Source organism: Jatropha curcas, chromosome 8 (assembly GCF_041381405.1).
Source record: "Jatropha curcas cultivar XTBG-Jc1 chromosome 8, XTBG_Jcur_1.0, whole genome shotgun sequence".
In the NCBI taxonomy this organism is placed as follows: Eukaryota; Viridiplantae; Streptophyta; class Magnoliopsida; order Malpighiales; family Euphorbiaceae; genus Jatropha; species Jatropha curcas.
The window spans coordinates 5625055-5651949 of NC_143158.1; the positions used below are offsets into that span (position 1 = coordinate 5625055).

At 34.6% G+C, this 26895-nt stretch overlaps 3 protein-coding genes and 1 pseudogene across 3 annotated transcripts; 3 read left to right on the top strand and 1 right to left on the bottom strand.

Annotated features, from left to right (window-relative positions):
* Positions 1-400: 400 nt before the first annotated feature.
* On the top strand, positions 401-3126 carry LOC149494060 (serine carboxypeptidase-like 29; annotated as a pseudogene).
* A 577-nt stretch (positions 3127-3703) lies between these two features.
* On the top strand, positions 3704-6619 carry LOC105633550 (cyclin-dependent kinase-activating kinase assembly factor-related / CDK-activating kinase assembly factor-like protein). Its single transcript, XM_012216166.4, has 7 exons — positions 3704-3931; positions 4028-4127; positions 4221-4325; positions 4792-4865; positions 4942-5045; positions 5308-5373; positions 6160-6619. The coding sequence occupies exons 3-7, from the start codon at positions 4264-4266 to the stop codon at positions 6394-6396; spliced, it is 543 nt and encodes a 180-aa protein (XP_012071556.1). The 5' UTR covers positions 3704-3931; positions 4028-4127; positions 4221-4263; the 3' UTR covers positions 6397-6619.
* Positions 6620-7268: 649 nt separating this feature from the next.
* On the top strand, positions 7269-11347 carry LOC105633549 (Tetratricopeptide repeat (TPR)-like superfamily protein). Its single transcript, XM_012216165.4, has 2 exons — positions 7269-10369; positions 11080-11347. The coding sequence occupies exon 1, from the start codon at positions 7490-7492 to the stop codon at positions 10244-10246; it is 2757 nt and encodes a 918-aa protein (XP_012071555.1). The 5' UTR covers positions 7269-7489; the 3' UTR covers positions 10247-10369; positions 11080-11347.
* Positions 11348-11602: 255 nt separating this feature from the next.
* Positions 11603-26192, bottom strand: SCA3 (DNA/RNA polymerases superfamily protein). Its single transcript, XM_012216164.4, has 19 exons — positions 25220-26192; positions 23129-23332; positions 22837-22967; positions 22410-22479; positions 21900-21958; positions 20390-20507; positions 19851-19964; positions 19256-19387; positions 18587-19003; positions 17190-17240; positions 16249-16319; positions 15933-16017; positions 15690-15842; positions 15283-15357; positions 15089-15178; positions 14311-14358; positions 14107-14221; positions 13182-13285; positions 11603-12434 (listed from the first exon to the last, which is right to left on the bottom strand). The coding sequence occupies exons 1-19, from the start codon at positions 26051-26053 to the stop codon at positions 12324-12326; spliced, it is 2982 nt and encodes a 993-aa protein (XP_012071554.1). The 5' UTR covers positions 26054-26192; the 3' UTR covers positions 11603-12323.
* Between the last annotated feature and the right edge of the window lie 703 nt (positions 26193-26895).

Below are 26895 nucleotides of genomic sequence, written 5' to 3' on the forward strand. Positions count from 1 at the left end.
TCAACCACCTTTAGCTAGCTCTGTGATATATCCTTATTTTCAAGTAAAGCCTTTTGAGACATTCAATAAGCTAATTTGTTAATTGAATCATCTCATTTTAGTTTATTTATCTTAGAGTCAATTAATTCTAATTCTTCCCAAGAACATGCCCATAATTTTAGTCCGCGAAGTCCACAGTCGGAAAAATAAAGAATATTAAGATAAAAAGTGCCATCACTTAATTGTGTTAACCAACCCACATTAATCACATGCAATTAACAATTGGCATCTCTGTCTGTCTCAAACAAAAAGAATATTTTTTATTTTTTTTAATTGACAATGGCAGCTGAGCGAGCAGTGGCCTCATTATTGTTAGTAATCCTCTTTCAGCACCAATGTTCACTGCCACTTTCATGAAATGATGGGATTGGTCAAACCCAGATGGGAATTTTCTCTTCTTCAAAGTTCCATTGTCATTTGCTTGTTCTTCTTAATTAATCTTTACGTGGGTACTGGTGTTGCATTTTCTTTGAGCGATCCAATTGCCCAGCAAGAATTAGACAGGGTTTTAGGACTACCAGGCCAGACCTTCGACGTAAGCTTCGCTCACTACTCAGGTTACGTCACTGTCAATGAAGAATCTGGAAGGGCCTTCTTCTACTGGTTTATGGAGGCTGTCGAGGATCCTGAGTCTAAGCCCCTTGTTCTTTGGCTCAATGGAAGTCGAACTTCTGTCTTTTGAGTGTATTTTTAGTATCCATTGGTATTCATGTTAGCTTCTGGTGTCTTACTTTTCTCTAAGTTATCATTTGTTTGCAACGAAGTTACTGACCTTCATTATTTCAATCATGATTATTTGCTTTGTTTGATTTCAATCTCTGGGTATCTTTTTTTTTTTTTTTTCTTTTATTTAAGTAGAAAGCTATAGCCAATTCATATTGTCGTTTGATTTGGATGTGTGTCGTTTGTGCTAGAAGCTAATGGCTCATTTTTGTAAATTTGTTGTGAAGCGGGAAAATAAGATTGATAGTCAAGACTACTAGGTGGAGTGAGGCTGTGGGAAAAATGAGAATAATCATATAGTTGGTTCAACTTTTGTTGGCTTTATATGTTATTTTCCAACTTTCATTGGGAAAAAGGTTTATCTCTTGTTGATATGTTTTTCTAAATTAACTTCAGATTCAACAAATTAGTTTTAGATTTGCAGTGTTTATTTGAAGTAATTTTATGGGAATTTGAATTCATATCCTTAACTTGTCAAAATTGAGTAATTTACTAATACTAGAAATTCCTTAACTTCATATTCACTGTGATTCTCTGCGTGTATGCTACTGGAATTGATAGTCTGTTTGTTACTTGATAATTTTTTTCCATAAAATGATCTCTGACCTAATAATATTCCTTCAGGGCCTGGATGTTCCTCCATTGGTTATGGAGAGGCAGAGGAAGTGGGCTTATTCTATATCCAGGCAGATGGAAAAACCCTTTATTTAAATCCTTACTCTTGGAATAATGGTAAAAAAAAAATTTCTTTCTTCTTGTTTTCTTTTTCAAATAAATTTTGGTATGATCTCGCTTTTGTGCCTTTAGGCAGTCACATTCGTTCCAATAAAAGTTATTGCAATGCTGTCTTTACTTGAATAACAATATCAGTTACATGGTATCCCAGAATTCAAATACTGATAGTGATTCCTACAATTAAAATCAATTGAATACTGCATGACTAAGCACATTTACCGTTTTGCAGTTGCAAACATTCTGTTTATTGATTCCCCAGTTGGAGTTGGTTTTTCATATTCAAATACTTCCTCTGATGTGCTGAATAATGGTGATAAAAGGACTGGTACTATTTTACCAATCTGTATCTTGTAATTTTTGCCATCAATGCTACCTTCTCCACTTACTCCCTAGCTTCCTGCCTTCAGCTGCGGACTTGCTTGCATTTTTGCTGAAGTGGTTTGAGCGCTTCCCACAATAAAAAAGAAAGGGACTTCTTTATCACGGGGGAGAGTTATGCAGGTCAGTGATCATATATTTTTTTTTCTTTTATCTCAATTTATAACCATTGCTAGAGTAACAATGTTGAGAAGCGTATTGTAGTTGATAAGAAGGAAAAGTCAGAAGTTTCCATCTTCACAATGGCTCTGCAGCTTTTTTTTTTTTTTAATGCTCAGCATATGACCGCATGGCATGAATTTTGACTGAAGTGCCTTAAGTTCACATATTATGGTAGTCGTGTTTTTTTGGCTTCCTGTTTTGCAGTGATCTTATAGCTGCCAACTGGAAGGATTCTCCTGTGACAGTGTTGGACATTGGGTATAACGTTAGTCGTGTTTTATCAAGAGCTCATACATTCAGGACTTCGTATATGGATGTACAGGTACCTTGGGTATAACGTTAAAACTGTTGCTGTAGATTCATCACATACAAATTTAAACTATCATTTCTAAGCTTGCAACCACAACAGCCATTTTTTCGATGTTTTTAGCTTTACATTAATAATTAATGGAAGAACCATGTCACGCTTTTTCTTATCCTTTTCCGAACACCTATTCAAGCAAATATATGATTTTTTTTCCCTTTCATGGCAGTGGTGATACAGATGCTGTTATCCCCGTTACATCCACCCAGCGTTCCATAAATGCTCTTAACCCACCAACAATAAAGCCTTGGCATGCTTGGTATGATGATGGACAAGTAAGTTGCTTGGACGTTTAAATGATTACATATAAGTATACCTTTCATTCTTTGAAGTTCGGCTATAATGAAGTCAGTTGTATTTGCACATTTGACAAATTATTAACAAGAAGAAAAATGTGATGTATGAAACAGGTGGGAGGATGGAGTCAAGAGTACGCCGGGATTACATTCTTCGCAGTTAGGGGAGCAGGCCATAAAGTTCCTCTCCATAGACCTAAACTAGCTCTAACACTCCTCAAAGCCTTCTTATCAGGAACATCAATGCCAACCCTTGAACAAGCCAGTGCCTCATGATGTTTCTTCTTTTCTTTTTTATTAGGGCTTATTTCTTGAGATTTGAAGGAAGAAGGTATTGTATGTGAATGTAATTCTTATATTGCTTCCTGTAAAACCAGCATATTTTACTTCTGAAGGTGGAAAGTAAGTGCTGTGTGTCCTTTTTTTTTTTTTTTTTTTTTAAATTCATCTGGAATTAGTCTTATTGTGAATTATTATCAATTATCAAATTTTAAGTGTTTGTGACAATCTTAAGAACATAATCATTATATTATTTGTTATTTTTTCCTCTTAGATACACGGGAGGAAATATAGAGATGGTATCGAACCCGTAAATTCATGTAAATGCATAAAAATACTATTTTATTAATTTTTTATTTTCGGAAAATTTTTTTCTTAAAATGAATGTAAGAACACATTTATATACTTAATTTGTTTATTCCTAGTAATTCCAAAAGTTAAACTTCTAGCTAACAAAAGTAACAATTAGAATTTTGCCCATTTTCACCTTGTTCACAATCATGCCTTAAGAAATAACGTGGAGATTAATTGCAATGAGACTTAAATTAGACTTAGGGTTGAATATAAAGCAAATAAAAAAATAAAAAATGAAAATAATATTACATGGTTAATGTGTGTACAAAGATTATGTATAATAGATCTAAGTATTAAATTAAATAATTAATTATAATATTTTTTGGAATTTTAATTATTAATTAATTACTAATAAAAAGTTGTGCACTCCCTGCACTGTAGTCCAGTTCAAGAAAACACATAGGACTTGTTTAGAAATTGAAAACAGAGAAGATTTGTTCCCCTGTTCTTCCATTTTCATTTCTCTCTTATATACAGAATTTCTTCCTCACACAGAGACAACCGGGGGTTCCATCGTCAGTAACTTCTTCGGCTCAGCGTCGACGTCGTTGCTGGGCCACCGGCTTGTGGCGTTCATAAGTTTAAGATAGGAAGGGCGAAGGTGAATTATACCATTTTATCTTTTTCTTATTAATATTTTTTCCCCTTCTTTGATTTCAACAAAATTGGACAAAAAGCTAACAATGTTTTAGTGTAGATTGTATCCTTTTGGCAGTAGTCGCGACCAGCACAAAAAATTTGGGATTTTTGTGGTTCTAATCCTTTTATAATTACAAAAATCAGACTGGATTGAAGAGGTTTGTCTAAGGAATCTGCACTTTTATGTCAAATCCATTTTTTGCAATTTTATGCCTTATAAGACCAACCCGCTTGACCTGATTGAGCTGTAGAGAGACGGACGGAAAGAAGAAGAAAGCTGAAGTAGCAACAAAAATGGTGGTCTCCAGTAGTAATTCCAACAAGGAGATAAGTGTCAGGAGAAGGATTGCCAGCATGTAAATTTTCTCCTTGGTTATTTTATTCAAATTAAATATAGTTTGAGTGTGCATATCAAATTTGATGATTAAGCTATTATTTTACTTAATTGATGAGGAATTCATGATATTTTGAGGCATTGGTTTGGTTCCTATTCTGCGCATATGTTTGTTCAGTTTAATAAAAACCAGTAAGGTTCTGCATTGGAAATGTTTGGTTACATTTTGGTAGGAAGGAAATGTAATAGTTCAACTCTCAAAACTTCCAGCATTTGTTGACATAGAAATTTTCTCTATTAGCTTATTTTCAATGTCGAATGATCAATGAATTTTGATAAAATTTAGAATGTATTCTGACTGTTCGAGGCATGCTTGTGCTCTCCATCAGTCTTGTAATATTGATCATATATTTTGTAGTCATTATCTACATGGCAGTATTAGTTAAAACTTCTATTGCTGATAATTCACTTTCCTTCTATTTTTATAGATACAATAAACGACAGGAAGATTTTCCATCTTTGAAGGAATACAATGATTACTTGGAGGACGTTGAGGACATGAGTACGTTTTTCTAATAACTTTTAAGTGACATTTTGATTGAACCTTTATTCTTGACATAAGAAATTTTCTGATACAGTTTTTGACTTGGTTGCTGGAGTGGATGTCCCTGCTATTGAAGAAAAAATTGCGAAGTACCAGAAAGAAAATGCTGAACAAATAATGCTTAATCAAGCAATTAAGGTACTTGTGGAGTTACCTGCTACTCAGACATTATTATTCTTCTAGCCTTCAGCTTCAGACCAATTAAAGGGGCAGTGGATTGCTGGGTCTTAGGTTGAGATCTTAGCATACTGAGAAGGGAACACAGGAAATTTGTTTTTTACAATTCCTTGCATCTTTATCATATAATTAAAAAGAAAATACGTGAATTAATTTCCCGGATTTTTGAACAATTTTTTGGTATATTTACTGAAGTTGTTCTGTGGTGATATTTATTCAACAGGCTGAAGAATTAGCTGCAGCTTTGGCAGCTAGCAAGGCATATCCTGGACAGGCTGATGCTGATGGGGTGAGAATGAAATATTTTGATTCTTTTCTTTCCTTCTTTTAATAAATTCGTTGTTCAATTTTTTCTTCACACTCTCTTAGCCTTGTTGTTTATTAAACCTTTTTGAACCATTAGACATTCATCAACTTTTCCTAGGAGTTGGTTTGTTCTTTCCACATTATTGAATTTTGGAGTATAATTCTTTTTTTTTTCCCCTTGTTGTTAATGTTAGGTTTTATTTCTGATCTATAAAAATTTGGGCTGCAGCCAACAAATAACATTGGAAATTAATGATGTACTTGGTCTTGATTTCTTTTCATGCTTTATTTTATTTAATCGCTGAACTGGCCTAGCATTAAGTTAGTCTTTTAATTTGCTCGCCAAATTGGCTAGGAAAAGTGCTTTTGGTTATCCACTCAGTAGGACAATTCAATATAAGGTCTCTGATTTCATAATAGGGCCCTTCAGAATGGAGGATATAGAACCTGTTTCATCTTTGACTGTTAGAATCTTTAAAGTACTATAGCAGATAAGTGATTCTTTGAGTTCTTCCCATTATCTTTGATAGCTTGCAATTGTCTTTGACAGACAAATTTTCAAGTAAATTGATATCTCATATTGTGCTTTGTCATGTGTGGAATGGTCCACCCTCGTTCCATACATCTCTCCACCTGTATGCCTATGGAAATTTTGAAGGCAGCTGCTTCATCTTTCCCTTTGAATTCGTCTACTCTCATTAAACGCATCTTAATCAATATCATTGTTTCTTCTTCCTATGAATTGATAAAAATTTATTCGTTTCACCAGAGCTCTCAAGGAGGATTCAGCATTGAAACAATGCAATATGCACCGTCAGTTCCCGGAGGACAGCCAAGACCAACAGGCATGGCTCCACAACCTCTGCCACTTGGTGGAACAGACATGCTTGACGACGAGGAAATGATGAGACTCCGAGCAGAGAGAGGGGGCAGGGCCGGTGGTTGGAGTATGGAGCTTAGCAAGAAGAGGGCACTTGAGGAAGCTTTCTCAAGCATTTGGATTTAGGCTCTTCCTAAATGAACACCAGTTTTGTCTATATGTTGGTTGGCTCCCATGCCATACAGTAAAGGGGCTGTTTTTGTTAGAGCTTTCATGTGATGTGCCTAATGGGATTTTGAGATGAATGTGAAAATTGAAAACACATCTAACACGTTATGGACTATTCGTCTTTTTTTTTGAGGTGTTAAGATTTTGCATTATTAATGACGTTGAAGTATTTTATGGACCATACCTCTCTCTATGTTATCAATACATTTGAGACATAGTTAAGAAAATTTTTTTAAAAATATTATGATTTTTGAAAATTTAAAATTTATAATGTGTAAAATATATAAAAAAAAAAGTTAAATTCCAATCTTTAAACATATAATATTATAAAATGTATTAAAAAACGTATTGAATTCCAATTTTTATATTATAATTTAAATTGAAATAGTTACATGCTCTTAAATGAAATATAATAAATATTTTTTTTATCATATTTTCCTCGTATTTTACTTTTGATCTTTTTTTTAAAAAAAAAATATCTATGTATATACTGAGACGGGAGAGCATAACTATTAACAACTAGGCAAGTACTGTCAAAGGTCTGGCCACGGCCATGGGTTGGTTCGGTTCAAGGTAATAGTACTTTTGGATTAAGTTTTGATTTTAGTTTTGGTTCGATTCCAAGATCTTATTCAAAATTCTAATCAAGAATTTTTTTTTTTTTTTTGAGAAGAAACAAGAATTTTTTTAAAACGTGGGAAAAATCATAAATTATCAGTATAAATTTTAGAAAAAATAATTATATAACAAATAACAGGTCGGATTTAATTTGGATCCGGTCCGGTTCAGGCTTTGTCCAGCCTAGTTCAAGTTACTACTGTCTTCCCCGTTCAAGAGCAGCCAAAAATTGTCAAATCCAAAAGAAAAGGTCAGTTATTTTCCTCCACTGACTCAACGTCCATTATCAGATTGTCTCTGCCAATAACCTAGCAAAAGGTACGGCAAACCTGACACCCTAATTTCTCTTGCTCTCTCTCCCTCTGGAATATACTTTCTGTATCTCTCTTACTCTTTATAAATGCAAGAAACTTGATTAGAGGCCACAGTAACTATGGCATCCCTGAGATTACCCATTTCTTTGGACAAATTCGATTCGAAGAAATCAAATTTCTCTAGAAACCCACATCAATTTTCCACTTATACCTCAACATTTTCCATTTCTAGTTGTATTCTTTCAACTAGAGCTTGCATAATTGCCACTGTGAGTAGATTCAGTCCAATTAATGTATCTAGACTTGAAACCGAATTGTCTGAAAAAGTTTTATCCACAACTAGCGATTTGGTTCATGAAACTATAAATGAGGATTTAGTTGAACAAAATCAGGATTTGAAGCGTGAAATCAAGAAGAAGTATAAGGGTGGAAAGAGAGGGATGAAAAGACAAGAGGGTTTGAAGTTTCGTTACAAAAGAAATGGAAGTGAACCAAACATAGAGGATTTTTTTGTGCATGATAGTGAATTTGATGTTAATTACTCTGTTATTAAGTCCAACTTGAGCTTAGAACAATGTAATTATATTTTGAAAAGGCTTGAGGGGTGTAGTAGTGATAGTGAAAGCAAGACATTGAGGTTTTTTGAGTGGATGAGGAGTAATCGGAAGCTAGAAAAGAATGTGAGTGCTTATAACACGATTCTTCGAGTATTGGGTAGGATGGAAGATTGGGATTCTGCAGAGAGGATGATTAGGGAAGTGGGCGATAGGTTTTCTGATGAACTAGATTTTCGAATTTTTAACAGTCTCATCTATGTTTGTACTAAGCGGGGGCATATGAAATTTGGTGGGAAATGGTTTCGGATGATGTTGGAACTTGGTGTTCAACCTAACATTGCCACCTTTGGCATGCTCATGGGGCTTTACCAAAAGGGTTGGAATGTTGAGGAGGCAGAGTTTGTTTTTGCCAAGATGAGGAGTTTTGGAATTGTATGTCAATCTGCATACTCTGCGATGATTACCATTTACACCCGTCTAAGTTTATATGACAAAGCAGAACAGGTTATTGGCTTAATGAGAGAAGATAAAGTGGTGCTGAACTTGGAGAATTGGTTGGTGTTGCTTAATGCTTATAGCCAGCAAGGCCGGTTAGAAGAGGCTGAGCAGGTTTTCGTTGCAATGCAAGAAGCCAATCTTTCTCCCAATATTGTTGCATACAATACACTTATAACTGGGTATGGAAAGTCATCAAATATGGCTGCTGCTCAACGTGTGTTTGTAGACATCCAGAATGTTGGATTGGAGCCTGATGAAACTACTTACCGTTCCATGATCGAGGGTTGGGGTCGAATTGGCAGTTATAAGGAGGCAGAATTGTATTTTAAGGAACTTAAGAGGTTGGGATTCAAACCTAACTCATCTAATTTGTATACACTAATAAACTTACAAGCAAAACACGGTGATGAAGAGGGTGCTATTAGAACTCTTGAGGATATGCTGAAGATAGGATGTCAGTACCCTTCAATACTTGGCACTCTACTGAAAGCATATGAGAAGGCTGGAAGGATTAATAAAGTCCCTCTCCTTTTGAAAGGTTCTTTCTATCACCATGTTCTCGTAAACCAGACTTCTTGTTCCACTCTGGTCATGGCTTATGTGAAGCACTGCTTGGTTGATGATGCATTAAAAGTTTTGGGAGACAAACAGTGGAATGATCCTGTTTTTGAGGATAACTTGTATCATTTGTTAATTTGTTCGTGCAAGGAGTTGGGTTATCTTGAGAATGCTGTCAAGATATACACTCAAATGCCCAAATCTGATGATAAGTTAAATCTGCACATCAGTTGTACCATGATTGACATTTATGGTGCACTTGGTTTATTTTTTGAAGGAGATAAACTCTATTTGAAAATAAAATCTTCTGGAATTTCTTTAGACATGATTGCCTATAGCATTGTTGTAAGAATGTATGTGAAAGCTGGATCCCTGAAAGCTGCTTGCTCTGTTCTGGAAACTATGGAGAAGCAAAAGGACATAATTCCAGACATTTACCTCTTTCGTGACATGCTTCGTATTTATCAACAATGTGGAATGATGAGCAAGTTAAAAGATCTCTATTACAAAATCTTGAGAAGTGAAGTTGTTTGGGATCAAGAATTATACAATTGTGTCATAAACTGTTGTGCTCGTGCTGTACCGATCGATGATCTTTCTGAACTTTTCAATGAGATGCTTCATCGAGGCTTTTCTCCTAATACTATTACCTTCAATGTCATGCTTGATGCTTATGGAAAAGCTAAGCTCTTCAATAAGGCTAGAGAATTGTTCATGATGGCAAGAAAGCAAGGCATGATTGATGTAATCTCTTACAATACTATGATAGCTGCTTATGGACATGATAGAGACTTCAAGAATATGGCTTCAACTATACAGAATATGCAATTTGACGGGTTTTCAGTTTCTCTTGAAGCCTATAATTGCATGTTGGATGCTTATGGTAAAAGAGGTCAAATGGAAAGTTTTAAAAATGTCTTGCAACGAATGAAGCAATCGAGTTGCACTTCTGACCATTATACATACAATATTATGATCAATGTTTATGGAGAGCAAGGATGGATTGATGAAGTAGCAGAAGTGCTGGCAGAACTGAAAGAAAGCGGACTGGGACCTAATTTGTGCAGCTATAACACATTGATAAAGGCATACGGAATTGCTGGGATGATTGAAGAAGCCATCGATTTGGTCAAGGAAATGAGAAAAAGTGGAATAGAACCCAATAAGATAACTTACACCAATTTGATTACTGCCTTGCAAAAGAATGATAAATATTTGGAAGCTGTTAAATGGTCCTTGTGGATGAAGCAGCTGGGGCTATAGAGCACATTGAAGCAATGTACATATATTTCCTCCAGTTCCAGTATTTTCTTCACCAATGCCTCTCCATGCTTGGAACTGGTCGGTATGCAGAGCTAAAGAAGTCTCAACATTTTGCCGTCCTTGGTGAGATTATATTTAATTATTCATGTTGCTTCAGTTATTTGTTTTATCTCTTTTTATGGGGATTCAAAGACAAGACCGCTACTAGTAATAGCTCTTCAAAGTTCTCAACCAAACATTTTCCAAAAAAAAAATGTCAGGACACTAACTTCTAATAAGCTTACCATTCTGTTTATTGTAGAATGTTGTTCACTTAATAAAACTTTCATTCGTTTTTTTCCTTGAATTTCTTTGAGCTTGATCTTCTTAACTTGGAAAAGGTTGGCAATATGTACTTCTTGAAAAGTTCTTAGTAACTTTTTGCAGTTCTAATTCTGAAAAATACATTGTCGCCATCAGTTTTCTGGGTTTGGAACTTCTCATGTTATTATAAATATGACCTACCGTGTTTGTAGTATATCCACCTTTAAAAAACAAAAGAATGGTTGAGATTTTATTATAAAGAATTAAAATTTTAAATTCCAAGAGGTGAATGGTTACACATTGAAAACGAAACTAAACCATTGATTTTGAATAGTTGAGATTTTGCAAACATGATAGATCAATAAATATCCCAATCCGAAAGGATCTCAATCCAGTTTTCAGAATATGCTTGTGTTGGGTATCCCTGTTTTATGGACAGAAACCTCCTTTTGTATTCTGAGAAGTTGTTTTTAGACTATATATCTCTTTTGCTTTCTCCTCACTGATAATAGCAATATTTTCTGAATCAGATTCTAGACATTCTGGACGATGAAGTTATTCCTGTTATATGAAAAACTGAAAGGCATACAGAGAACAAAGAAGTGGAGAATCCTAGCCTGCATTGCTCTAAGGAGGTACAGGGAAGTGGATAGTCTTTTGATGAAGTATAATAAAATAGAAACAAGTTCAAGGTAGGACGTGATGGTTTATAGATTTCATGATTTGATGCAACTAGTGTAACTAGGTGTTTCTTTACATCAGCATTTGAAATAAGATTCAGAACATTTTAACTCTCAATTGTTTTTTCTTTATCCAGTAATAGAATCAGTATGTACAAAATTTCATTTTTGCAAATCAATGAAATCTCTTCCCTCAAAAGAGCCCAGATTGCAAATAGAAATCATCTCTGCTTTGATCCAGAACCAAAAACTAGAAGGGTTGCAATAGATACTAACTTGGCTACCGGTCTTGTTAGCCGTCAGAGTAGCTGAAGTGAATGAATTTAAGATTCAAGATAATTGCTTGGCTCTAAATGTAAATAAGTTGGAAGCATTTCAAAAACCATGACAAATATTATTACAGAGATACAACTTGAACCTAAAATACTGGTCAAAACGAAGCTTGTCCAAAAATCTTTATATTGCATTTCCTTCAGTAAACTTGTGACTGATTTTGCTATTTGCTATATAGATATTACAGTTAGCATTTCCTAGCATGTATCAACTTGTCTCATTCGTCGTGATAGAATACATTATACATGGTGACAAAAGTAACAAAGCCTAACCTGTCTATGAACTCTTCAAATGATGAGAAAAAATAAGAGAACCTGCTGCGTATATTATTGAGCGGGTTGTATACCTTGTCTGAAAAAGAATCGACTTATTTTGTATCTTTCTGCAGATTAGTTTCCAGAAAACATCTCCATGCGCTTGAAATCAATAATTGTAATCCAACTGGAGGACGAGTTTCCTTCACTATGTAGTTGTGTAGACCAGCTAAGCAGTTAATTCTCCCTGCTAGAATTTGCTGTCTCAATCCTGATTACCATGTACAGAGTCTTTGAGAAGCCCTCTCGATTGTAGGTGTACCAAAGGCAATAGGTATCTGTACAAAACCTTTCTGGATCTCCAGAGGAGAAACCTGAGGCTACTGTTTCCCACTTGAAACGTCAGCTCAACGCTGCATTCCACGGATCTCCTGGCCTTTCTTGGGCTAAAAACAGAATACTGATGCTTCTGTTTAAGGAATGGTTTGGTTACTGCTAGTTGGAGAATCAATTAAAGAAGTATGGAGATTTTAGAACTTCTTGCAAGTCAAAGTTGCCTCTTTCTGGGAGAGGTGGAAATGTCAATGCTGGATATGATGTCTGGAAGTCCTCGAGCAACTGTAGATAATTGAGGTTAATTTAAAGGTAAACAAATTGAACAACTAAAATAACATAATATTATTTTCATAGATGAGTTGCCTTGTAATTGAAGGGGGGGAAATAAGACAAAAATAAAGAAAAGAAAGAACAACCAATTTCAAGCAGATGCCTCCTGTACCAGGATTTTAAGAAATCATTTGATACATAAATGATGCCACACAAGTGAAGTTTTGGTTAGCATGTCAAAGTTCCTTCCTTCCACTTTTGCTATTTTAAAAGCAAAAGCAAGTAGTATTTAATTTAGCAAGCCAAAGGAATTTGAAAAATAAAAATGTTACGTTTTCATTATTTATTTTCTTCTTTCATTGGCCTTTTGCTTTCATGTGAACAAAATTTATAAATTCACAAATACAACTAAAAAAAACACGCTTTAGCTACCGATTTTAGTGAACGATACAAATCAATCTCTGATTTAATTTACAACCAACCACAAAGGATTAGCGACCGATAATCCGTGTTATTTTTTGTAGTGAACAGCATGCTTTCTCATTATGTCTTTTATTTTTCTAGCAAAATCAAAAGTAATCAATCACTTTCTGGTTTCAACCCCTTATTTACTTACTCATAGTAAAAGGCAAAAAAGCAGCTACAGAAATTACTAGCAAAGAAAACAGTCATTCAGTTTCTTTTGAAGACAATAACAAATGTCCTCGAATGTTCAGCCATGCTAAACAAAATTGCGAGATACTGAATCAAAACACTCACATTTTCAAGAATTGGCATGCGATAAAGCTCCACAAACTTGTCCCTGAGAATTCGATTCATCAAATCCACATCACATGCATGTGTCCAGAAGGAGTCATGCACACCTGCAGAATTGATTCACTTGTTAAAGAATCAGAATTAGAGAGGTAAAAAATAATAGTCAGACTGTCCTGCTCTCAAATCATATCACAACAGAGCCCCAAAGCAGAACTTAAGTACGACATATATTATGAAAAAGTTATTGCATCATACGTATATAGTATCAAACGCTGGAAACAGACTTCTTTTCTTGAGAACCTCATATAGCATTTATCTTGCATATTAAACTTAACCTAAAACATCACATTTTGATTAAGTTTATCATAGGCATCACTATGAGACAGACAAGAACTGACTGACACTAACAGCAGCATTCACCAAGTTCAAGGAAATCAAAGCATCTGCATGAGAACTGAAGTTAATGTGCCATATCATTCTCACCAAATTACAATAAAGTTACCACTTATTAGAATCAAGGTTTCATCTTTTACATAATAGTACCAGTTGCAGTCGCATTGACACAGAATTGGACTGTATGCCTGGTGAATGTTTCAAAAGAAAAAATCTAAAAATTAGGGCACTAACGATGGGATTTTTACAACTTTATAACTTCCACGTGGACTTATGTCAGCCATGAAAATATAATGCTTCAAATTCCTTGTTTAGGTCAAGCAAGTAATATGTTGGGGTTGAATTGAATCTAAACAACTTTGATAACTTCAAAAGAAGAAAATAATTACTCTTCTTTTTCATTTGCAAATGACAAAACAATACAAAGCACAAACAGAAAGAAACAAAACAAAGTAAATGCTTGAGGAAGGAAATTTCCTCCTCTTATTTCCAAAACTATGTCCACATAACTATTTTAGTGTCTCATAAGCCAAACCTGCAAACCGCAAATCAGCATCTCTGCATGCCACTGCTGTCATCATCATGTGAGAACCATCAAGCGAGTGCACAAAATTAGGAGGGAATGCAGTTCTCTGTTTTCTAACCTCTACCTGGTATTCACATTATAATTTACTTCATAAGTTTTTGTGATAAAAGAAAGGAAAGAGAGGCTGAAAGCTAAACAACAGAGCAACCTTACCGAGCTACCCTCCCGCTGCAGGGCCAAAACCTGAAGTGAAGTTCGTATCTGCAAAACTGAGTTTAATTATTACTTTTTCACAAGACATAAAGGGGAAGACTGGGACCCAGAGAGTGTAACTTCATATCCAATGTCATTTTGATACCATTTCTCATCTGGAAATGTAATAATAGCATGTGTCTCTTAAAAATTAAGCAGACACACACACACACACTCTCATTCATGAGGTAATAATGATTACACAAATCTATCATGCTCAAACAGAAGCAATAGATAGGGAAAAAAGTGATAGGGAGCTTCACTAATCAGGTCATTTCATGTGCAAGAGAAAAAACTAACAGTCATGCCATTTAGCAACTGAGATAAACATGGAAGCTGACTATTTAGCCAGATGGCATGACTTTAAAGGCAGCTAAAATTCACTTGTTTTATCACAAATAATTTTTCCCTGGTGCATTGAGGTAAGATCCTTCCATAGATTTCTTTTTCAACATTTTTCATTATGACCTAAAATATGATCCGGATCTTCTCATTAACTCCTGTATTCCCTTTACCACAGTATCACTGTCAACTGCGCAACAAAATGCACCATCTCATGTGTGGATTTCTTAATAAAAAAAAAGGACTATATCTGCACCAATGTTAAGAACAAGATGAACTTCTTTTTCTTTTTTTTTTTTTTTTTTTCACCGCCCCCCCAGGGGGGGGTGGCAGCGGCATCTGGCAAGATAGCAAGCTGCACCATATGCAAATCAGAGACAAAGGGTGTAATACTCACAAGATGTCGTTTACTCTTAAAATATGGTTGCACAACAGGAAGACCTAGAGGAGTTGTCCACCGCACAGGTTGATCTTCTGAAGCAATAACCTAAAACAGATCATAGTCAAAAAATACACATATCTCAATCAAATGTTCCATAATTCCCAGCAGATTCATTTGATTTGATTCCCAGAAATAACAGGAAGGTATACCTTTGCACAATCACCAAGCCAAGACATTATATCACGTGCAGCTTGGAATAATTCTCCTAGGGCCTTCATCGTCACCTATTAAAGAGTTGATGCATACTTGAGAATGGTTCAACCAACAGAATAATTATAAATTTACATTTCTAGATGGATACCAGTATCATTTGGTTAATTCAAATTATGCATGGTACATACACTCTGCTGATAGATTAGATCTAAACTGTGCTGCTCCAGCATTGAGATACATTACCAAAACAAACTGAATTGCATGATCAACCTTTTAATGAACTTATCTAACAATCAAGTCAAATTAATTTCTTACTTAATTCTCAATCCTATACTCTAAGATAGCAACTACATTCTCAAGTACCAAAAACCTAAACAACCTTGTTAGGTGTATGGTTGCTTACTTTAGCAGTATAGCAAGCTGCACTGAATAGCAGTCTATCATCTGTAATATGACCCTTCTCCTCTAATCGTCTTTTTATTTGCTCACGTGCCCCAACATAAGTTACACCATATACTGAAGTCATCACTGTTTGTTTAACCAATTTTCGATCCACCTGAAAGTTCCCAAATATTAGATCTAGAAAAAAAAAATCATCGTTATTAGGATATCATAATCTATAACTTGACCGTAACAGAAATAAGACCTGATCAATTAAGAGCTTGGCTAACAAGGCGTTTGGATTTGTAGCCGGGTCCTTACTGCTATCCTTTAGTATTATTTCATGGACCCTGCCAGTGAAAATTCCTTTAGTGTCATTCCATGCATACATAAAATACTAAACACATATGCTAACGTGTATGTGCAAAATGTATGCATGAATATATATGAATATGTGTGTTTATATATATATATATATATATATATATATATATAGAGAGAGAGAGAGAGAGAGAGAGAGATGCACACCAAACTTGATAAAATATAGACGTAACTTTCACATTCATAGTATTTTATATTACCTCACAGCAATTTCTGTATAAACATCAGCAGGTTTTTCTCCAGCAACTAAGTTAACTGCTGCTGCTTCCAGCTGAAAGAAAAAAAAAAAAAATCACCATGAGAATATATTAAAATATTGCTCAAATCAACCAGTAAAGAAAATAGCACAAAAAATAACAGTCTGGGAGTAAATTGAACAGTTTTAAGTATTCAGTTTCATCACTGAATCATAAACTTTCCTTAGGTGAACCCAGGATAAGAAAGATTTCAGGGATTGGTTAATACCGGATTCCCAATCATACCTCAGAGAGCAGGCCAGCTAGAATTCAAGAGTCTGGCCAAGCACTTGGCTAGAAATGTGAGGTTCCATTTTACATTTAAATTATGCTCAAGGACTGCAAGTATAATAACTTCCAGTAATTTTGTGAAAGTTTAAACTAAAATAGCCAATGTGAGTAGTTCAAGGTTTCTTCAAATATACATTCTGATTATTTTGGGAGCTCCATCTTTTCAAAGACAAACCACTTCCTTTTCTTTTCTTATGCAGCACAAAAGCACACTGCCATGATGGATAGATGTTTTAAACAGCTGCTCCAAATAGAGTATAAGCAAGGGGAAACATTTTGTTATGCAAAAAGGGATTCCCTGAAAACAATTCAGGCATTTAACAGCATGTTCAATCAGTGCCTAAATTAGATCGATAAACTCTGTATCATGCAAGACTGCAAGAAAAACTGTTAGAATGATTCATGTACTATGTCCAAGTCAAAGGACAAACAACATTCCAAGGAGTTGATAAGAGCTTCCACTGAAATTAAGAGGATTTTTTAATATCCAAATAGTCAACGATGACAACAAAAACATATAAAAGAAAAGAAAAAAAAGAGAATCAGGGAATGACTGTCTGATTTTAGAAAGTTCAGCAAAAAGAAATAATATAAATTTGGAAGAGAAGACATACACTGTTTCTTCCCAAGGCTGCATAATGCTGTAAGCCATTGCAAGATCCGTCCTATTTAAAAAGAAAAAAAGAAAATGGAGCGCTAGAGAATTAACTCCACAGTAGTATGATTACAATATTTATTGTAGTTAAACTGCTTTAAAGATGAACAAAAATATAGAAGTTACAAGATTCAGATATATGAGAGCAATATCACACTATAAACCCTCCCCCAATGACATGGAAAAGTACTTGAATATACTAGTGTATAATGAGCACATGTTCCATTAGAAACAACAACGTGAGCTTCCCACATGCCAGAACCTAAAAGAAGAAAATTACAACCAAGGTGCCAATATTGATCCCAGAAACACACATGGAACGATACTATTATGCCTATCTACAAAGTAAAGATTCAATTCAAATGGATGTGTAAATCTACATGCAGAGATATCTTAATTTTCTTGCAGATAACAAGGTGAAGCAGTTAATTCTTATTAAGCATCTTACACTAATAAGTGAAATGATATTCACGCATGCAGATGCCACTTTTGGTGTTTGTTAGAGTCACTGCCCTTATTTGATGGGAATTAGAGCAAATCTTTTCTCAAGGAGTAATGCAGTTTAGAATAATATTAAGAGAAATTATCTTAAATTGCCATATATAAAACTGGCACCAGAAACCTCTATTCTTCTTCCTTTAAAAGTTGATTGAATTACATTGTTTGGAAATCTACACAGGTTGTCTCAAATGAACTCCCTTCACTCAGCAAAGATAATTCATGGATGTATTAGAGGAGTTGCCTTGCTAGTTCAAATCTAAAATTCCTTATTCCCTGTGAAAGCATATTTGAGAAAGTTCTTTAAAAATAATCTTTGACGAGCATGCCAATCATCTATTTTTATGTACTCAAGGAGCTGGACCAACTTATTCAAGCACAGGTGTATTACAATGACCTTCAATCAAGTAAGGAATTTACTTGAGCAGAAAACCTGACTTAAAAGTAGGCCATGGTTAAACTTTCCTTCAAGTTCTTACAATTTCAAGATCACTATGATAGGGGCTATTTGGATAAAAATTTAAAGAAATGATGGTGTCTGTCACACAAAGGGAAGAAGGAAACAAGAAATGTTTGACTGCATATTGCCATTCAGAAAAATACAAATGGATATATTAGAAAATATGTTTCTCACACATTTAAGTAAATAAAGAATATCAACAAGTCCAGACGATATTTATTTATTTATTTATCCCATTTTGTAACGATCACCTTGTTAGGAAAAGGATCTATATGGTTATTTGAGTTTGAGACTGATTTCAATTAAGATGAGTTTGACTGAAAGAAGATTTCTTTATAGTCTCTGTATGCAAATACACATTTAATTTATCTGTATAATGCTTGTAATGAAGTGTTTACCTGATGGATTGGCAGGTGAGAAATGACATTATATGGTGATGAGCTCTTTAAGGCTTCTGATAGATTAATACAAGCAGCTAAGCACTGGAAAGGATCTTCTGCCATTAACCACCAGCGTTTTCCATGGACAGGATTTGCTGCTGAATCAAATATTTCATCCAAATGATTCTCCACAAATGCCAGGCGTCCTTCATGCGATAGTTTTTTCACACCTCCTGAATAAAGGTTTGCCAAATGTATCTTCAGCCAATGTAACCCAGACTTCCCTAGGGGTCGTCCTTCCGCAAATTCCAGAATTCCTCGAGAAAGGTCAGAACTTAAATGACTCAAATGAGGATGCATTGGGTATGCACGTCCCCGAAAATCAAGATTGTGAGGATAATAAAAGCCATCTTCATCTTTCAGTTTCCTAGCCACCTGTATGAAAATGAGTTTCTTTAGAATCCAAGGCCACAAGAATATAAGCATATGCATTTGGCAAGCCATAATGAGAAATTGCTGTATGGCAAATTGCTTTTAGTTGTTAAGTGAATCAAGTTACAATTGATCTATAGCAATAGACCTACAGATATTTCTTGCTATGATGACATATACTAGCATATAGACTCACCATCCCATCAAGTCAACCAACTAATCAATGTTGCACCTATATTAAGAAGAAAGACTTACAGAAAGCTTAAGTTCAGTGTCACATCGTTGAGAATGCATCTCTCGGTTTATCTTCTTCGCCTTCCTCATACTCCACCGCCACTTTTGAATCTCTGTTAGATCCTCAGATATTGGTTTCTCTGGTATTGGAATCTGAAACCAATGGAAAAAATGACCCGGAAATATGCATCGTAATGGATGAAACTTATGTTGTCTAGACATATAATTAAAATGTTGAAAAATAACAACATAAAAAATTCCATCAGTATTTCAAATTGTTAAAAAATGGTGAACCAAAAATTCAAACTGATAGGGCAGATCAATTTTGTCCATGGGAATTGAATGCGTGACACTTTCTTGCACCATTATCTCAACTTGTCAAGTCTTGACACACAACAGACTTTCAAAAGAAAATCTACGTAAGGTTGGAAGGATTATCAAACTAAATAAATTGATAAAGAATGTAGGAGTTGTTAAAAAAGCAGGCTGCTGATTGCTGAGAGCTGGCAGCCTGCATATTCAAACATCCAAGTACCATGACTTGCTGGTTGCATAAAGACGCAATTCTTTCACATGAAATTACTTTTAAAGATATGATAGTTCAAGCAATGCTCACATCTGCTCGATCAACCAAGCCTGCAATATTGCCGCCCCCTGCCCATATGCTTTCCACCACATCAAGAACTCTTCTGTTCACTCTCCATTTGGTATTTCCAAGTGTATCCAGTGCCTGTTCACATGCATTTCAGAACCATATAAAGTCAGACTTCAAAGCCATCATGCAACAGCAAATCTGTTAGGATGACTAAGCGCAATAACAAATTGAAGTATTTAGCAACAAGAGTGTTTTCTGTGGATTTAGCCCTAAATTCAGTTAAATGGAGGAGAATAATAAATAGAACTGAACTTCCAGTCAAATTCAGTTAATGCTGGGATGCACTTAATTCATTCAGTAGTCATGAGATAATCTATCAATTATTTGAGGGCCTACCTTGATATCCCTGTTTTAATTTTTCAATCATCAGCAAGTAGAAGAAAGTGTTCCAATATGCCGCATGATGATTTAGCCAGCAATTTTTGATGGCCATTACCAATAACCCCGAAGGGAAAAACAGAAAGGCAGAAACAAGCAAAGAAGTAAACTAATATTTTTACCTCAAATACTTTCTGCATATTTTTCCCAGGAACATGTTTAAGTGCATCTTGTTGCTTCCTAGATCCATGAGTACGCATGAGAAATGAAGGCAAAAAAAAGTGCCCACCTTTGTCATACCTGCAAATATTTCAAAGCACATAATGAAAGTTCCAAATAACTTTAAAACAGTGGAAAATATCCTACATTGACAAATAGAGTCTAAATCTACCCTTCACTTGTAAAGAAAAACAATCTAAAAGCTAAGGAGAAACAGAGGGCAAGCTCATGCAAGTAGAGAAACAGTCATGTTATTGCTTCCATAGATCTTTAATAAAACAGAAAAATGACTTTTATTCATAGTTTAACAAGAATTTAACTGAAAATACAACATATTATATTATCACTTCGAATACCTATATAAGAATTTATTGAAAATTTGAAAATCAGCATGCTAATTAGTTAGACACGTAACTCAAGAAATACTAATGTCCGAACTTGACTACTATCTTCTATTGAAAATTGAGAATCAAAATATCTGAAAATAAAAATTTTTCCACAACTTTTTCCTACTCGTGTTTTCTTTAAAGCGTCTCACAACCTATGTTTACAAATAATTCATAGAAAAGGGAAAAAAGGTGACTCTCAACCTTGTTTATCTGCCAATGGTATGACTACTGAAAATAAAAGGCTTGAAGCAATTTTTAATGTTTCAAAACATAGAAAAAGAGGAGGAGGAGGAGGGGGGGGGGGGGGTGTGGTATGAAAGATAAGGATTTCATTTCTGCCTCTGCCTCCCTCAGACAACGAAGTATGCTTCCTCTCTGTCACTCTAATTATGAGCTTGTTCAACACAGAGGTTGAAACTGATTTTCTGAAGACACACCATTGTAGATAATGGGAAAAGCATTATGGGAGTGTTATTTAGCTATTCTAAAGCTTTTATGAGAAATTTTCACCTTCAAAATAAACTTTAATTACCTCTAATCAATGTTCTGAACATAGTACTTCTCTCAATAGGAGCGAAAACAACAACAAAATAGAACCTTATTGCTAGCCTTGGTTCCATACAACCATATTTTATTCCAACGCGTCAAGAATTGACCTGTACTGAAATAGCGGGTCTATTTTCCAGCATATATGAGCACATATCAAAAACTATGCAATTAGGTATGGCCTAACATCTGATATATGGCCTATTTGTTTCTCACATTGCTCTGACGCTTTGCTTTTTCCCCCTATCCTAATGCATCTGTGTCAAAGCAACAAAGAACCCTTCATATGTAGGTGGATACTTGGATAAGATCATTCAAATGTAAAGAAGACTTATTACAAAAAGTAAAATATGCATGCTGGGTGTGGTTCACATGAATTATGTCCCCAATGCTTGAACCAAAAGAATAGATTATCTAGTAACATCCACCCTCCCAAACATGACATGATATGATTCTCAAAAATACTATGCTTTAATTACATGTGGAAGCATTTATTGAGAAAACACATGATATCTACATCACCCATCCTCTTACATACCCTTTCCATTTCTTGGGAGGTACTAGCATTGGAAAATAAGGAATCATCATATGTTTAGCCTGCATCAGGGAGAAAAAGATTATAGATTACTTAAGTTTGAGAAATAAAATAAGTACCACTATCAAATATTTGTGCTGCAGTAATCAAATCCATACACGTTAAAAATGCAAAATGATTTAACAGTAGGAAACATAGATTTGAGAACCATTAATCACTAATATGCACTAATTGAAAGAAAAACATTATGCCAATAGAAATCATTTTTCTTTCTTCCAGTAAGACCATTAAATATTTCATATATATCCTATTTGTCTATCTTCTCGCTTAGAAAAATTCTTTTGGGTGTATTTCAGTCATGTATGCTAAGGACAAAAAAGAAAAACTGGTAGAATGCAATAACATATAAGTTTGGAGCTTTTCAGGCAAATTATACAAGCAGGTTCAGAAATAAAATCAATTTTAAATAGACCAAATCAGCAAGTACAAAACAAAAGAGACATCTTGACTCACAGATCCATCAAGTCCAGCAAGGACAAGGGGGTCACATTCTATAACCCCATACCTCTTCATAATTTTCCGCCTACAGGGAGCACAAAATAAAAAATTCATCAACACAGTTCCACAAATGAGGATAAGAATATCAATTCAAGTAAGAGAAAATATACTGCAATATGTGTCACTGGAGATCCCAAATAAACATATCACAATAGCTACAAAGTTTAGATCTAAACATCAGCCATCTCTCAAATGAGGCCATAGCCGAATAGAAATCAGTTGGAGTCACCTAAGAATCAGATATTCCCAAGGTTTATTTACCCAGGTAGTTCCCTACTGCAAAAAGGGCCTAAAACTCACACTGTCTGCAGATGGTTTGTTGGCATCCAGAGCACTTTGACAAAAATAACTTCGTGAAGGAGATAAGGTAAAAATAACTCACCCTGGATTATTTGCAGTTCTAAATCTGTGCCTAAATGCAGGTCGCACGTCAGGTAGAGTATCTGGTGACTGGTTAACTGGAGGTTGAACAAAAGCTGATTCAATTAATAGTTCTACCAGGCGACTTCCCAACTGCACAATTTCATTTTGCATCAAAAGGGGCAAAGAAAGAAAGGAAGGGGTAAAAAAAGAGAAAAAATTTCACAATTTCGAATATAATAAAAAAAAAAAAAAAAAACAGAAAAAAAGGATCAATTATCCATCCAAAAAGAACAACTATGAAGGTCACAAACCTTAGCCTGTGTATCTCGACCCCAAGGTTTTGTTTCTTCATTTCTCACCAGCTTTTGCACCTGAATAAGCCTTTTTCTTCTAATCAAATTGTTAATGCGTTTTCTGAGTACTTCCTTCTCTTTGCTAAGACTCTCTTGAGCATCACCTACCGCGTTCTTCCTCTGGAAACTCTTAGTTTTTTCCAAGAAATTGTGAATTCTAACCTGGATTGAACAAAATGATGTAGCTTAATTACAATGATTAAACTTAATAAATGGAACATCAGATTAATTTTTATCTTAAATAGTAGTTTTAAGCTTAGTTGTTGTTTTTGTTGTCATCATCGTAATATAGTAGTTTTAAGTTATGCTTATGGGTTAAATAGTCTTACTAAAATATTATGATTAGTTATAAGGTACATCTCTAATCCCCTCAACTTTTCAAGAGAAAAAGAAAGTGAGGCTAAATGGGACAAATAATCTCTCATCATCCTTTCTTATTTAAGCGCATTAAACTCCTAAACATGGATGAAATTTATCCTGCCTCTTTTCCTTTCGTTACTTTTCCTATTCCATCTCCAAAACTAGTAAGTCTTAGAATTAGTTAGGAAATACCTTTTTTGAATCACTAATTCAAATAGGATAGGAATAACATCAACTACTAATACTTTAAGAATTTTCATGATGGAATTATAAGCATTGGTTTTGAGGCACACTCACCTCCTATAACTCCCCCTCTCTCTCAGGCACATACCTACATCCTTACTGGCACTCTTTTCCTTTCCTCTACTGCTTCTGTTTTCAACTGTCACTCTCTGCCCCTGCTTCCCATCTCTTCACTTCTTCCTCCCTTCTCTTACTGCTAGAAACATTCCTATTGCCCCTTCTTTTGCAACCTGATATCACCACTACATCAATTAACTAGGCTATTCTTAATAAGCAATTAGTTCAAGTATGCTGTATTCGACACAGATATACCAGCATAAGTAAGATGACCTGGACGAGTTAATAATCAGCAAAATTTATCCATCACAGCTAAAGAGGAGTCCGTGTCAACTGGATTCTAATTGGGTTACTTGCAGTAAGACCAATACAAAACTCAACTTAATTCTAGACAAAACGTGTCTTTTGACCTGAACCATTCAAGCAGAACGTAGCATTTGCTAATGTGGAAACCCGATAAGTGAATAACCATGAAGATTAAATTAAATATCAGACAACCATTGACGCAGCCTATTTGAAATGAGTCGTTTGACTCATTTCTATTATAGGAACCAGTGTTTCAGGTAAAGGTTGCTCAAGGAAATATTTTAAGTTATTAAATTAGCATGTTGCTTGAGAGGCAACGGTAACCCCAGAACCAAGGACTAAAATAAATCAGGTTAGTTTTCAAAATTGAACAGGAACCAATGCACATCAATGTAACGTGTAAACCAATAGAGCTTCTATATTACATAGTTCATCTTTCACAAAGTACCTAATTTGATCTCATAATGTGCTCATCTGCTATGAAAACTCCATATCATGCATGGTTCAACTTAAAGTTATTAGAGGATCAAAGTAATTAGATTAGCGATCCCCTTTAAGCTTAGCAATGCTCTTTCTGTAAGTGCCTTTTCAGTTTAACACTGAAATTACATACTGAAAATTGGAAATAAATTGCAACTGCAGTTAGAACAAATTCGGAGTTAAACTAAGGGAACTTGATCATCCAAGACTTTGATAAAGGGGACAAAAATTGGCTACTAATGTTTATGTTCCTTTTAACTCGGGCTATAACTTTCATGCTCATAAATAAGTAAACGTCAGATAACCAGCATTGTATAAGTGATGAAATTCTTCACCATTAACAAGGAGGATTCTATGTCTACAACGATCAATTGTAAGGAGACAATCTCAAAAGTTAAGAAGAATACGACAGCTATTGTAATCATGGGATACACATATCGAAAGTTTGAAGTAAAAATTAGACATGGGTATGCCAACTAGCCCTAGAAACAATTATCCTCCCAAACATAAACACAAAAAGCTATACAGAAAAAATAGGTAGTTTCCAATTAACCTCCAGCCGACAAAATTAGAACAGAAAAACCAGCAACTTTAAATACTTACCTCCTGCTCTACAGCCATGCCAATTTGCACTGCAGCCTGGACAACAGGCACACACCCATCTTCATGGCCAACCATCATAAGCCCCATCATCTTATGCATCACAATCAGAGCCATCTTATCAGCTGGCAACAACTCAATATGGGGAGCAAAAGCTGACTTCTGCTTCTTCGATCTCTGCAATTTTTGTTCAGCCTCAATTGCCTCTTTCAAAGGCTCAAACCACCCCAAAAACAATCCTTTCACATATGGTAAATTTGGTGCCAATTTCTTATCACACATTTCCCTAACCATACCCTTGTATTCGTCAGCCATTCTTTCCCACGCTTCAGTCTCTTCTCTAATTTGTCTCCTCCTTAACAAATTATATTTCCTCTTCTCAATATCTTTAAACTCTACCTTAAATTTTCGATTGGCCACCTTATAAAGACCCTTTAAAAAAAGAGCTGAAATCCATGGTGGATCTTGGATAAAAACTCTTTTGGGCGATTCTTGACCTAAAATTTGATGATTTTGGCTACTGCAGCTGGGTAAGTCAAATTTAATCAAATTTTCAAAATTTTGGAGATTTGGCATTGAATTATCCATGTCTTCAAGTAGGTGCTCTTCAGTAGCATCATGTAATGGGTGAGAAGGAAGGAGCTTACGCGGGAATTTAGGGTTTAAAGGGAAAGAAGAGGAAGATAGAGAAGTGTTAGACAGAGAATGAGAAATGGGAACAGATAGGAAAAGAAGATTTTTGTGGGGTTTATAAATTTTGTTGAACTTAGGAGGTTTTATTGACCAATTTGGGTACTGAATTTGAGCTCTTTGGGTTAAAGTGGCTGTGGAAGCCATTTTTGTTATGAGATAAGGTCTCCAAGAGTGAAGAGGAAATTTTAGAGCCAACCAGACGAAATGAAACCTCTCTTAAACCCCATAGCGGCGATTTTTGAACTTAGCTTCTCTTTCTCGTCGCTTTGTAAGATGAGATATTTTTCTCAGTAGTAAAGAGAGAATTGAGAATAACTATTTTAGTAATTTTCAAATAATGGAAAAAAAAAAATAGTCGGTCCCATTTTATTTTCTCCAACACACCTATTATTATTAAGAATTTAGTTAATAAGAATAATTTAGTTAATAAAAATTATTTTTTCTTTTTTACTCTTAATTTATTAAAATATTAATAAAAATACTTCATTTAATAAACAATCACAAAGATTATATAAATTTAGAAACCTTACAAATATTTTGAGATATCCAGAAATGAATAACAACCAAATGGAGAGAGTATTTATTATTAAGTTTATGATTTTTTTATCCTTTCTACAATTTAAGAAACTTTTATTATTAATTTATGAATTCATTAATTAAACAATTTTTATAAATATCTCTTCCATCCCAATCAAATAGATTTATCCCCTTCTTAACGTAGATAAATAAATAATATGATTTATCATATGTGTAAAAGTTAATTTTAAAAGCGAACTAAACACATTGAAACAATAAAAAAAATATTTATATCAAATAAATTTTAAAAATAAATATTTTAAAGAATTAAATAAAATTTTAACTAATTAATGCTGACACACTAAGGTATAGCTTATTAGTAAATGCATATACAGTATGATAATAAAAAATAACTTATTTTTTCAAAATAAATAATTTATTACCTTGTTGCAAATTATAATATTGAAAAT

Coding starts and splice junctions, on each gene's coding strand:
- LOC105633550 (XM_012216166.4), top strand. CDS start 4,264: ATGGTGGTCTCCAGTAGTAATTCCAACAAGGAGATAAGTGTCAGGAGA. Junction 5,046..5,307: donor TGCTTAATCAAGCAATTAAG/GTACTTGTGGAG, acceptor TTTATTCAACAG/GCTGAAGAATTAGCTGCAGC. Junction 5,374..6,159: donor GACAGGCTGATGCTGATGGG/GTGAGAATGAAA, acceptor TCGTTTCACCAG/AGCTCTCAAGGAGGATTCAG.
- LOC105633549 (XM_012216165.4), top strand. CDS start 7,490: ATGGCATCCCTGAGATTACCCATTTCTTTGGACAAATTCGATTCGAAG.
- SCA3 (XM_012216164.4), bottom strand. CDS start 26,053: ATGGCTTCCACAGCCACTTTAACCCAAAGAGCTCAAATTCAGTACCCA. Junction 19,388..19,850: donor GCTTGGTTGATCGAGCAGAT/GTGAGCATTGCT, acceptor CATTGGTTTCAG/ATTCCAATACCAGAGAAACC. Junction 15,179..15,282: donor GGCTTGGTGATTGTGCAAAG/GTATACCTTCCT, acceptor GATCTGTTTTAG/GTTATTGCTTCAGAAGATCA.